This window comes from Diabrotica undecimpunctata, chromosome 4 (assembly GCF_040954645.1).
Source record: "Diabrotica undecimpunctata isolate CICGRU chromosome 4, icDiaUnde3, whole genome shotgun sequence".
Lineage (NCBI taxonomy): Eukaryota > Metazoa > Arthropoda > Insecta > Coleoptera > Chrysomelidae > Diabrotica > Diabrotica undecimpunctata.
The window spans coordinates 19,763,988-19,778,295 of record NC_092806.1 but is presented as its reverse complement, the minus strand read 5'-3'; the positions used below and the strand labels follow the sequence as shown (position 1 = coordinate 19,778,295).

The window sequence follows — 14,308 nt, the reverse complement described above, 5'->3', positions numbered from 1 at the left end:
CGAATGAATCAAAAAACAAAATGTTGTGAAAACGAGGCAATAGTTAGGTTTTAATTTCAATATTTTATAAATGCCAGAATATTCCACAGGGTGATGTAAAACTTTAAGAAAAAAACACAGTTTAATTCGTACACCCGGTATACAATGAAAATTTACCTGTTTAGCAACCATATTATTATAACGATATTGTCAAGGAATAAGGCTATAACATATTAAAAAAATCACTTAAATCGGACAACAGGTTTACGAGATATAAGACATCAAAAATTACCCATTTTTAAGGTGACCGGTTAATTTTAAATTTAACCAAAAACAACATGGCTTGATGAGATCTACGACTAGGAGACTAGGCCAATACACGTGAGCCATGATACCAAATGATACTATAACAAACAAGATATGCTCACTTGCCGTTCTAATTTTAATCGACTTTGCGCATGACGTCATAGCGAGACAAAACCAGGGGACTTGTGTGTATCTTATTTTAACGATGTATCATATGGCAACGTTGTTCCATTAGTGTAATGAACAACTTCGAAACTTAAGCTGTTAACGGTAAGTATACCTCGATGCCATATCTTGCACTAAGAAGTCATAACTAGTTACTTTCTGTGAAACCGTGGTTTGAAAATTAATAAATAACTTGTAAAATTAATTAAAGAAATATATGAATCTACGATTTGATTGTGTCTATTACAAACAATATTGCTACAAAACATAAATTAAATATAAAAGGCCGGTAAAATGTAAAGAATTTGAACCATAAAGGAAAAGCGGGTCAATTGAGACTTTATGAACATCATTTAGACATTTATTTTACAATCTTTGTGATTTTTCTCTTGCGGATATTGTAATTATCTTTAATATTTTTAATACTTTTTTTAAAAGTAATTTTACACCTTTGCTAATATTTACATATTTTGCAGCTTTTTTTAAATAATTTTTTGTTATTTTTAATGTGTCGCCATTATAACTACAAAAAATATGTTCCAGTTCACTACATTTAGTTACAAATTCCAGTGTTGGTTTGAGTAAACTACCCTCAGAAACGTGGTTTACCCAAGTAAACGATTTATCGTTAGCGTCCGGAATATATCCAAGTATTTCTTTTTTTTTTGTAACTTTAATGCAATGAAACCGGCTAAATTTTCTAATCCATCTCATTCCAGGTCTTTTATATTCTAATTAATAAAATCTTGATGACTGTCAATTAAATCTTCAGGGTTAATTTCTGTATCACCATTAGGAAGGTTTAGCGAGGAAAAGATCTTTTCAGTGACAATGTCATAATTAATTAGACTATTAGTAGTAATATTCCGTTGTTTGTCAGGCAATCTCAATAGTTTTTCTTTTAAACAATAGTCAGCTTTTGTAAAATGTTTTGATCATATTCTCGTGGTTTCTACATTAAATTTGTCTCGCTTAAAACACTTAAAGACCCATACTATACGCATTTGTTTGTCTCTAGGAAACACAAAAAAACGACACTTCGAAAAAGTTTTACTTTTTTTATTATAATTGTTTAAACAACCCACCACTGCACAATACATTATGGCAACCAAATAAGTAGTCTTCTTTATAAGGTAGCTACAGGATGTTGCGTAATAAATTAGGTGATATTAACACAGTAAACTGAATGTTTCACCACAAAATTTATATAACAATATAATATACAAATTCTTTACTACATCAATGAATAAATAAAAATATCATTCACTACGTTTTGAAGCACACAGGATAGCAAAAGATAGAGCATTTAACTTGGAATCATTAAAGTTGTCTCGGGCTTACGTCACAGGTGTGCGAGAGAGATGCAAGAACATGCGCGTTGACTTATGTTGTTAGTTATAGTATCATGCACGTGAGCAAGGACTGAGGACTGCAAGGCGCAAGACGTTATAAACCGGACATATATATGTATGTCATCATTCTTATAAAGCATATCGTGCCCTATTTCTATTTTCTCTTCACTCTAATGTTACTAAGCGTTTTATGATTTTAGTGCCGCAAATATTTTCGCAACTATTCAAGACTTTTACTTACAAATCGAGATTGCCAAATTGTTACCTAGAGCGAGTACCAGTGAGATGTTTAAACGTTTGTTAATTTCTAATCCTGCTGTACCAGCAGACCAGAACTTGGCAACTGAGCTTTGTAAATTTATGTCTGCAATTATAGTTATCATGGATGATGATGAAATATTAGGTATGCTTTGTGAATACAGCAGATCTTTGATACACAGCCTTAAAGACGACAAAGATATAGTGAGAGTATTTTGTAAAGATCCTAAAAAGTTTCTAGTGATTTTAAGAAGGAGCACACTGCTTGAAGACAACATAGCAACCAGCATCATTAGGTTGATCAAAATGTTACTTCTAGTCCAGGTAAATTTATATATATATATATATATATATATATATATATATATAATATATATATATATATATATATATATATATATATATATATATATATATATATATATATATTTGTAACGATCCAAAAAAAATCTATAAACTTTTAATTCACGTATTTCAAATTTCATACGTACCTATTACAAATTGGAGAAGAAAAACACTTTACTGACTACAAGCACTTATTGTTTTTAAACTGCGTCTTATAAAACGTTTTTCTATTGGTCAGATCTAATCATAGGATCATTCGGCATTAGTGCTAATTCAGTTGGGCAATGAACATCGTTTTCGAAAAATATCGTTATTCTATCTCTGACCACAGAGTAAAACATATGTCATGCCCCACGTTAGGTGCCATTAAATGTGCAACACATCAAACAATGGACAGTGTTTGACGTACAACAAATGAACGAGGTCGCGTTGTTAAGAGTCTGCAGACATGTGAGGGTGGTTCTAAGATACTCCCGCTTGAGATCTTGAACAGAAATGGGATCACCTAGCGGTCCGCTAGGTATGCAATACCGGTATGAGCGATTGTTTATTGTTTTAGTTTTGAAAACATCTTTGTGTTTAAAAATCAATTGTATATTTGGGCAGTAGTGTTAGTGACACTATGCAGTCATCGAAATTGTACGAGGTAATCAAAAGTAAAGATTAGTTTAGTGCAGAATGGGTCATATTTAATTGCAGTGGGTATAGCTTAACAAGCCCACAAGTCGCACTGAGTTTTTCCATTTTTTATGTATCCTGCAATAGCAGATTAAATTACTGTGCTGAATTTTCAATGATGGTGATCTATTCAGGAGGAACACACATTATATTTACATTTTATCACCATTATCATTTTGATTTTTCTTTTACATGTACTCAGTGTAGTGCAGTGTTCGTGTTTTTTTAGAGAGTGTATATCTAAGATTTTTTTTGCAAGTTTTAATAACCACTGTTTTATATACAACACTAAATTTGTATGTAGAATGTAACAAGCGAGAATTCTACATACCATGATACAGTGCGCAGATCTTTCAGCTGGACGTAGGTAATATACATTGAGGTAAGTGTGGCAACTGCGCTTTCTCGAATTTATGAAAATACCCTACCACACTAAGCGATAGCCTACTTCGTGAAACGAAGAGAATCGTTTTAAAATGTTTATTTACACTTATTCAGAAAAGGTCAAAGACAGCAAGAAATCGAAAGAAGAGATAAAAGTACATATTTGTGCTACCATTGAGGTGGTTAACACCAGAACCACTAGAAGTGTCGTCGAGGAGTTGGAGGTTTCGCATACTACAGTTAATAAAGTTTTAAAAAATATATGGCTTTAGAAGATTTAAATATTCGAAAACGCAGGAGTTATTTCCCGGAGACCAATTTCGTAGATTGGAGTTTTATGAAGATGAATGATTATTTTATAAAAGATATCCTTTTCACCGATCAATAGTCATTTTCAGTACGGGGTCATCACAACCCTTCCAGAACGCGGTATTGGTCTCAGGAAAATGAACATCGAAGTATTGTACATCGGACCCAATGTCCTCAAAAACTTAATGTGTGGACCGGCATTTTAAGTGACTATGTAATTGGTAAAATATTAAGTTGATCCCAGTTTACTCTACTTAGCCTCTTCTACTAAAATCCGACTTTTACCTTCACGTTGGTGTCCCCTGTTAAACCGAGCAACCCAACTGAAGATCTGGTATCCAACCCGGGTGGAAGGTTCCGTCGGAAACTGACAAGAGCAGGTGAACTGGTCCTCCAGGTTGGGGGTTGGGCAGTGGGTTAACACCCCTCTCCTGTAAAAATTCTTCTGTTACGGAAACTTCAAAACAATCAGCCGGACGGATTTTTTATTGACGCCTTGGCAAACGATAAGGTTAATGATATTGGTTTATTTACTTGGAATGTGCGTACGCTGTATAGTGCAGGTAAACTAAGAAGTCTGTTCAATACACTTAATGAATATTCAGCAGACATTATAGCACTTCAAGAAATCAGGTGGACAGGTAGTGCTAGCCTAGAAAAAAAAAGACTACACTACTACAGCGGAGATAAAAATAATCATATTTTTGGCGTGGAATTCATACTGAATAAACGATTGAAATTAGAAGTCATAGCTTTCGATCCAATAAGTCCAAGGATATGTAGAATCCGAATTAAAGAAAAATTAAATGACTTGCGAGATCTCCCGATTTGGCTACCATGGATTTATTTTTTTGGGGACATATTAAATCCACCGTCCATGACAACGTTCTCGTAAAGGCATATAATTTAGTTGATTTAGAAAATAAAATTAGTAATGCATGTGCTACGATTAAGCCACAACAGCTTGCAAACCTACAAGCATTTTATAATAGACTAGGTTATTATCTTGCAAAAAAAGATGGTATATTTGAAACTTTTATTTAGTTTAGTTGTTATATTGTACAGTAGATTGTATTGTTTTTCAGTTTCTTTAAATAAATTATTTATTTGTGTTTAACTACTTTTAGAATAATACTTTTTAGTTTTTCGGTGGGCATAGCCCACAATAAAGTTTTAAAGGTTTGTAACTGGATTGCAATAACTTATTAAAATTATTTAAGTAGATTTACGTAGCACAATTAACTCCCTCGATGCACACCCAATAGAGGCTTAATTGGTACTAAAAGTTAAAAAGTCTGTGCCTTGATGACAGCAGTGGGCTTGAGAAAGCGCAGTTGCCACACTTACCTCAATGTATATTACCTATGTCCAGCTGAAAGATTAAATATTTCTGGTTTAGCTTTAGTAGCTATCATCTTATATTTTTTTTTCTCTCCAATCTTATTTTCGTTTGTATACTAGTGGAAATATCTTAAAAACCACCCCCACATGTCTCCTGACAAACACGGCCTCGTTCATTTTGTGTACTTTGCACACTGTCCATCGTTTGGTGTGTTACACACCTAATGGCGCCCAACGTGGGACACGACATATGATTCACTCTGTGGTTAGAGAGAGAATGACGATCTTTCGAGAACCATGTTCCTTGTACATCTGAATTAAACCAAATGCCAGGTGATCGTATGATTAGATCTGACCAACAGAAAAAAGTTTTATAAGACGCAGTTTAAAAAACAACGATGTGCTTATAGCCATTTATGAGACTTAAAGAGAAAGCGTTTTACTCAAGGTAATTTAAAAATTGTTTATTTTCTTTGAAGATTTGTAATACGTAGATTAAAACCTTATGCAGGATGGAACATGTAATACGTGAATATATAATATGTACTAGCGGACCAACTCGACATCGAGTTTTTTAAATGAAATTTTTATTTTGCGAGAAAAATATACAATGACTGGAAGTAAAAATATTTTTATCAATAACTCAAAAACTATAAATGATAATTTCGTGAACTTACATTTTTGAACTCTACGTTGAATTCTCTATTGATTTGACTAATAAAAACGAAACCGGAAGTCGACCTCAAAACCGGAATGCAATTTTTAGTTCATCAAATGTCGACATGGATATCATTTAGCAGTTAATTTTGCATGCTGATCACGAATCCGGTGTCAGATTTGCTCTATCTTGACGTTTTATGCGCGTTTCGGGTCACTTCCGGTGTCGGATGGCAACCGGAAGTACATATTTAGATTCGTCTCGACGAGACCTTGCGATCCATATATAGATTGTGGGGTCTAAAACTTAAAGTAAATTTTAACTTCCGGTCATCTCAAAACCGGAAGTGAATTTTTGTACCAAAAGTATATCTTGACAATCTCATACGTAATACTAATAATATTCCGAAAAAATATTTTAATTATCTAATATGGTTTTTGAGTAAAGTGGTGGACAAGAAAAGGGCTTAGCGTTTTAGTATATAAGATAATAACTTTATAGATTTTTTTTAATCGATACATATTCTATAACTATATCGCCTTGTCATTGGTGACGGGTAAAAAAGTTGTTGGTTTTTTTAAAATATTATTTTCATTTCTAGCAACGTAATAGAACCCTCATACCAGGTTCCGTTCAAATAGATTTCGGGTACCTCCTAATAGGATCTAATCAAAAATTGGCGAAGTGTCTAGATGTCTTACATATTCTTACAAGTACTCGACAAAATAGTTTATTCATGCGCTTATCGCAGAGTAGTATAAAGACAATCTTTCTAAAATTGTTTTCACTCAGTAGAATTCCCGAAGTGGCCACTATAAGTTTTTACTGTTTAAGTAATATGTTGAAAATGAACACTTGGTAAGTTAACAATATTGATATTACGTTAAAATATGTATGTATTTGTGTGTGTGTCTATATGCATGTGCATAATTTTACTTTATTTTTAATTTCAGGTTGGCTACTTTGACTGAAACGAATCTTTTCATAGAATTTACTTGCAGTCAGGCAGTAGATCAGAATTCTCTTACAGAATTTCTGGCGTTTTTAACTAATTGGCTAAAATATATGAAAATGTCTTGGTTTCATGAGACTGGCACCCATGTAGCTCATACAGGAATCATAAAAAGTTACATAAGCCGGGCAAGCATTTCTAAAACGATGGTTAGTATCTCTTCATGTCGAAAACATTCGTGTCGGACTATTGTATACACGTATCGATAGTGAAGCAGCGAATACTCATATGGTAATCAATGTTTCACTGCTTATATATACTTATATATATATACTATATTAAATATATATATATATATATATATATATATATATATATATATATATATATATATATATATATATACTCACGTGCAAAAAATTCAATCCATGATAATATATTTCCCATATATTGCGAATTTTAAAATTTAGTTCTTCTTCTTCTCATTGCGCCGTCTCCTTTCGAAGGTTGGCGATCCAAATGGCAATTGTAGTTTTGGAAACTGCTGCGCGAAAGATCTCTGCGGATGAGCGGCCGAACCATCTCCTCAGGTCTTTCAGCCACGAGTTCTGGCGTCTTCCTACTGATCTTTTGCCCTGTACTTTTCCTTCCAGTATAACTTGAAGTAATTCATATCTTTCGCCTCTCAGCACATGACCCAAGTATTGCATTTTCCTCTCTTTGATTATTCTTAGTAATTCTTTTTGTTTACACATGCGACGAAGTACCTCAACATTAGTAACTCTTTGTACCCATGGAATCCTCAACATTCGTCTGTATATATACATCTCAAAGGCATCTATTCTTTTTTCTATTTCAGAGTCCATTGTCCAACTTTCACAGCCATACAGTAAGATAGAAAAAACGTAACATCTGATCATTCGGATTCTAAGCTGTAGACTAAGGTCTGATCTTGTAAAAAATGTTTTAATGCTCATGAATGTTTTCCTTGCTTGTTCGATTCTTGATAGGATTTCTTTTTTTGGATTACACTGACTATTGATATTTGTTCCCAAATATTTTATGGAATTTACCTGTTCTATTATTTGATCCTTGGCATACACCTGTACGTTTATTGGTGTCTTTGAAAATACTAAAGTTTTAGTTTTGGAAACGTTTAGATGTAAACCGAACATTTCGCTGTGGTGAACTACCGCATTTATTATATTTTGTAGTTCTTGTGCGTTGCTTGCTATTAAGACGGTATCATCAGCATATCTGATGTTGTCTATGCTGATTCCGTTAATCTTAATTCCGCCTTGGACCTCGTCTAATGCTTCTCTGAATATAGACTCCGAATACAAATTAAAGAGTAGCGGTGATAAGACGCAACCCTGTCTCACTCCTCGTCGGATTTGTATGTCTTCGGATGTTGTGTGCTCTATTTCAATTGTTGCCGTTTGGTGCCAGTATAGTTCTGAGATAATTCGCAAGTCTTGTTCGTCAACTCCAGTTGTTCTCAGAATTTCGATCATCTTTTGATGGTTAACGCAGTCAAATGCTTTTCGATAGTCAATAAAACATGCATATACATCTACATTCATGTCTCTGCATCGTTGCGTTAACACATTTAAAGCAAAAAGAGCCTCTCGTGTTCCCAATCCGTTTCGAAATCCGAATTGAGTGTCACTCATCTGGAACTCGCACTTCTTGTAAATTAGTGTATGGATAATTCTGAGAAAAGTTTTAAGGACATGAGACATCAAGCTTAATATTCGATAATCATCGCATTGTGAGGAATTCGATTTTTTTTGGTAATGCTACGAATGTTGATTTTAGCCAGTCTGTTGGTATTTTACCTGTGTCATATATCTTATTGAATAGTGCTGTTATTAAATCTAGGCTTTTACTTTCGTTATCTGCAATTAGTTTAAGTATTTCGACATTGATATTATCTGGACCGGTGGCTTTTCTATCTTTCTGAGATTTTAATTTGAAATTTTACAATGAAAATTTAGTTAGGACTTGTTATTTGGCATATAGAAATTTAGAGAAACCCTCGTATAAGTACAATTATTAATTCATATAGATTATTTTTAATTTTTTTGTCATTTCTTATAAAGAACAGGAATTTATAAAAATTTAATCAAAACGGCAACTATACTAAAAGATCAAGATCAGGCCGTAGCAGAGCAACATTCGCACGCGATGATGGATTTTTAGGTTGTTCGTGTTAAAAAATAGACATCTAACTTCAATTGATCTGGCAAATCACCTGAACGAAGTCCGAAATGTGGATACAAGTAGGTATACAGTTCGTCGACGACTTTATGAAGAAACTTTATTATCCAGGTGACCAGCTCTCAGTCCACAGCTACCCGTGGAACACCACAAAGCTCAACATGTTTTTGCAAGAACACATGAAAATTAAAATTGCTCAGATTGGAGTAGTGTTTGTTATATAAACTAACGGCATAACGCAGTAATACAGGCAATTTGTAATTAATATTATAAACGTGATACAAAGGTGAAAGTATCTAAATACTTACATATCTATAATAATCAAGTAAATTATCAATAAAAGATGAATTAATAGTGAATGATGAATAAACCTTGTTATAGTGTATTTTTATGTATGAGAGAGTAATAAAACAATAAATTATGTATGCAAATCCCTAAACTGTTGATACGGGTGACTCAATGAAAAACAGATATTTGTCAACAAGTTTACAGAAGTATATAGGAAAACAATTTTAAATTGAGTATGACCACCAGGTATAAAGGTTGGAGCAGAATAGAATACAATAGTTGTGAGGTTTTACTAATCCCTAAATAAGGTTGCCAGTGTCGGAGTGATGGAGGTTAACAGGTACTAATGAATTTGCAAGAAATGTAAGATGTTTATTTTATTGGTTATATATAACCAATAAAAGTTTAATAAGTACCTACCTATTTGCAAAATAAAGTTTAATTCTTTAGATAAAATAAAACGTTTTATTTTATCTGAAATGAGTGCATTCCACGAAGTAAGGGTTTCAACAATCAAACATTTAATTCCAGGAATCTACGACAGTAATTGACTAGATAATTACCTTCTAAACTTATTCCACAGAAAATGTGATAGTGGGTTTTTCCATTTTGTAGGAAGGTCCAAGTGGCGTATTCAAAATTCTTAACAGTTCACTAAAAGTAGGTACTTCAGTTGAAAGGTGCAGTTTATTGTGTATACTAGTGTTATGGAAAATTTGGAAGTGCCGTGTAAACGCCGAAAAATTGGTCCTCTAACAGTTAATGAAAAAACATTAATATTTAATTGTTTTAAATCATTTACAGACAAACGTTTATGTGAAAGTGTTGATGAGACGGTTGAGTTAGTTAGCAGTACACTTGGTGTTGGGAAATCTACGATTTACAGAGTTATTAAAGAAGAGAAATGTGGTAGTTTTCAAATGCCACGTAATGCTCCAGGGAAACCAAAATTTCAAACAGAATATCATTTTAAAGAAGGACTTCGACGGAAAGTGCATGAATTCTTCTTTAGACAAGAATTTCCAACATTGGATAAAGTTCTTGTCTCAGTTCGAGATGATAAGGATTACCCAGAAATGAGTCGAAGTACGTTATGGAAACTTTTAAAAGAAATAGGCTTCCGTTGGAAAAAGAATCCCAGAAAGTCTATTTTATTAGAAAGAAGCGATATTGTCATATGGAGAAGACATTTTCTAAGAACCATAAAGGAAATGAGAAACCAAAAAAGAAAAATATTTTATCTTGATGAAACATGGATCAACGACGGTCATACACCAAATAAATTTTGGCAGGATGAAACTGTTACAAGTCAAAGGCACGCTTTTGTAAATAACTTATCTACTGGTTTAAACCCACCATCAGGAAAGGGACGCAGGCTGATAATAGTACACATTGGCAGTTCAGACGGTTTTGTTGAAGGTGGTTTATTAACTTTTGAATCAACTCGTACCGGTGACTACCATGAAGACATGAACGCTGATGTCTTTCAGGAATGGTTCGAACAAATGATAGATCTTCTTCCTAAGAACTGTGTAATAGTAATGGATAATGCAAGTTATCACTCCAGACTTATAGAAGGACTGCCCACAACCAAGTGGTTAAAAAAAGACTTGCAGAATTGGCTGAGTTCAAAAAATATTACGTACCATCCCGGATCTATAAGAAAGGAACTTTATTCGTTGTGTGCCCTTCATAAAGAAAAATTTAAAAAATACGAAATTGATGAAATTGCCAAAAATCGTGGAATGACAGTACTTAGATCCCCACCATATCATTGTGAATTAAACCCGATTGAACTGGTATGGGCACAGATAAAGAGTGAAGTTTCAAGAAAAAATACCACTTTTAAAATTCATGATGTTAAACAGTTGTTTTTGGAGGCCGTAAATAATGTAAAACTTGAAAACTGGGAAAAGGCAGTAAATCACACTATTAAAGAAGAGGAAAAAATGTGGAAGCTGGACAATATTACTGATAAAATGATCGAGCCAGTTATTATAAATCTTGGTTCTGAAAGTTCATCTTCTGAATCTGATTTGGATTTGTAACAAGTAGCTGTAAGTTTTATATTGATATTTTTATTCATCTATTTAACATACCTTAGACGGTTTTAAAAACTCTTTTTCTCTTTTGTAATTTTTAAAAATTAAAAAAAATGTGAATTTTTTAAAACCCTTTTTAATGTAGGCCAGTCAGTTCTAATATAGTGTGTGATAAAAGAGGTCACTTTTGTTTACATACACATAACACTTTATAACACTGAAATAATTCATTTATTTTTTACAATTATTCAAAGTAATTTTTCAATTAATCTTGAGCATGCCCATGGAGTGGTCGGAGCTACCAGTTAAAATTATGCTAATTACTCTCTCGTTCATAAAAATAAACTATAATAAAGGTACACAAAATGCAATCAGCAACTAGTAAACAAATAGTCATGAAATTGATACATTTATAAATAAAGGAAATCAAAATAGAATTAGTGATACATATTCGAATAATAACGAACTCGTAAAGTTTCGTAGGGAAGTAGCGTAAATTTGCACGCTCATGTATCCACGGAAGTACTATTAGCTACCGCAGTGGTAGGTATCGTAAACAGCCGCGGAAAAGCCAAAACTTGTCAAGTGTTTTTGGACGCTGGTTCTCAAGCACATTTTATTACCGAATCCGTGGCTCAATTTTTGAATCTAGATCAAAAGCCCGTTAATATCACAGTTTCCGTAGTAGATGATTTATCAACTAAAATAACCAAATTCTGCGCATGCCAAAATCAAATCGCTTTTTAGAAAATTTCAAAAAACTGTTGATTTTTTGATTTTACCACAAATCAGCAAAACAATGCCGTCAATTCAAATAAATCCTACTCAACTCGAAATACCAAAAAATATCGTGATAGCTGATCCTGAATTTTGCAAAACCGCAAAGGTAGTTACTCTTTTGGGAGTACAATTATTTTACAAACTTCTCAGTGTAGGTCAAATATCGTTGAAAAATCAGCCTAATGCTGTTCTCCGAAAAACTCAAATGGGTTGGATTGTTGCAGGTGAAATAAATAATTCGTCTCGATTGCAAAATATTTCGTGTCATCTTTCATTAAATAGTCCAATGTCGGACCTCAATTTAAATCGCTTCTGGGAAATGGAAGAAATTCCAAGCATCAAAGTTTTGTCACCGAAAGAAAAAGCATGCGAAGAGCATTACGAGTGTCACACTACTCGGGATGTTAATGGTAGATACATCGTAAGGTTGCCATTTAATGACAAAAATTCAAAATTAGATGATTCATACAATAGCGCGTTAAAGCAATTTTATTCGCTAGATAATCGTTTTCGCAAAAATCCTTTTGCAATTGGACTATTATTTGCTTTTTTGACTGAGTATGAGAAATTAACTCACATGTCGTATATAAATGACGTAAATGGCCAAGAAATTGGATTGTATCTTCCTCATCACGCGGTATTAAAACAAGATAGTCTCACAACTAAAACTCGTAGTTTTTGACGGCTCGGCAAAAACGTCAACGGGAATATCGCTCAATGATACCTTAATGGTCGGTCCCAATCTGCAGGATGACCTATTTGTCATTCTTCTTCGTTATTGTCAACATATATTCGTATTGGCAGCCGACGCAGAAAAAATGTATCGCCAAATTCTCGTACATCCCGATGTCGCAGTTTATCAAAAAATTTTGTTTCGTAAAAATCCACAAGAGCCAATTAAAACGTACATTCTTAATACCGTCACGTCCGATACCGCTCCAGCATCATATTTGTCAACTCGGACGTTCAAGCAGTTAGCTCAAGATGAGGGTTTTGCGCATCCTCTCGTAGCTATAGCATTAAACAGAGACTTTTACGTCAATGATCTTCTTACTGGTGCAAAGACTCGCGCAGAAGCATCCGCCTTGCGAGAAGATCTTATCGCATGGTTAAAAAAGAGCGGTTTTTTTCTTCGAAAATGGGCATCAAATGATAGCTCTTTAATAGTCAATCAAAATAAACACGCTGAGAGTACTCACATGTCTCTAGATCCTGATGCCACCATTAAGGCATTAGAAATTCAATAGAATTCTCGCGAAGATACTCTGTTTTATAGCTCGGGAATTTCAAGTATCGACACTGTAACGAAAGGCTCTATGTTGTCACAAATCGCAAAATTGTTAGATCCGCTAGGATTGTTGGGCCTAGTAATCGTATACGCAAAAATAATTATGCAAATGTGCTGCAACTCTCGAGTAACCTGGGATGAATCACTTCTGCTCGAAATTCACGATTTATGGTTGTCATTTCAGACTCAATTAAAACTTATCGAACATTTAAAATTTTCTCGTTGTATCACAATACCAAATCCCGTCGATATCCAAATTCATGGATTTTGCGATGCTAGCAAAAAGGTTTCTGTCTTTATTGTCGTTCTGTTCATGCTGAGGGGAATATTTGATTTCTGCAAAATCTCGCGTAGCCCCCATCAGCTCAATATCGTTACCGCGATTGGAGTTATGCGGCGCTTTACTTCTAGCTCGGCTCTATGCGACGCTTCAGCATTCTCTTTTACTGGAGGTCAACGGTACTTATTTTTGGTCGGGGTCGACAATCACTTTTCACCGGATAAATACCTAGCCGTATCTTCTTCGCACATTTATCGCCAACCGGGTTGCGGAAATACAAAGATTGACTAGTCGGTGTCATTGGCAACACATTTCCTCGTTGACAACCCTGCAGATTCCCTCAGAATTTTTAGATTATAATATTTGGTCCGTCTTGGTTATCTCGAACCCAGTCTTCAGGGCCAAAAGAGATTTTGAATTTGATCGAAATTTCCGAATTAAAAATGGTAAGGCCTCAATCAATAAATTGTATGCAAGTTTTGTTGAATAATAATATTTTTGAAAAATATAGCTCGATGCATAAATTAATTCACGTGATTGCATATGTTCGTCGATTTATTTTAACCGCCAAGTTGAAGGGAAAAGATAAGCGCAATTTACACGAGCTAAATGCTCAAGAGTTGGTCGATTCGCAATCTTTAATAATTAAGATGACACAATTCTCGGAATTTTCAAAAGAAATT

The 14,308-nt window shown here is 33.9% G+C and overlaps 1 protein-coding gene across 1 annotated transcript in view; it reads left to right on the top strand.

The window, feature by feature from the left end:
• Window positions 1-14,308, top strand: part of LOC140438162 (uncharacterized) — a 35,990-nt gene that overhangs the window by 20,744 nt on the left and 938 nt on the right. Inside the window, exons 6-8 of the mRNA XM_072527873.1 lie at window positions 2,003-2,384; window positions 6,377-6,633; window positions 6,729-6,936. Coding sequence (XP_072383974.1) covers window positions 2,003-2,384; window positions 6,377-6,633; window positions 6,729-6,936 — 847 coding nt within the window. The remainder of the gene's footprint in view (window positions 1-2,002; window positions 2,385-6,376; window positions 6,634-6,728; window positions 6,937-14,308) is intronic.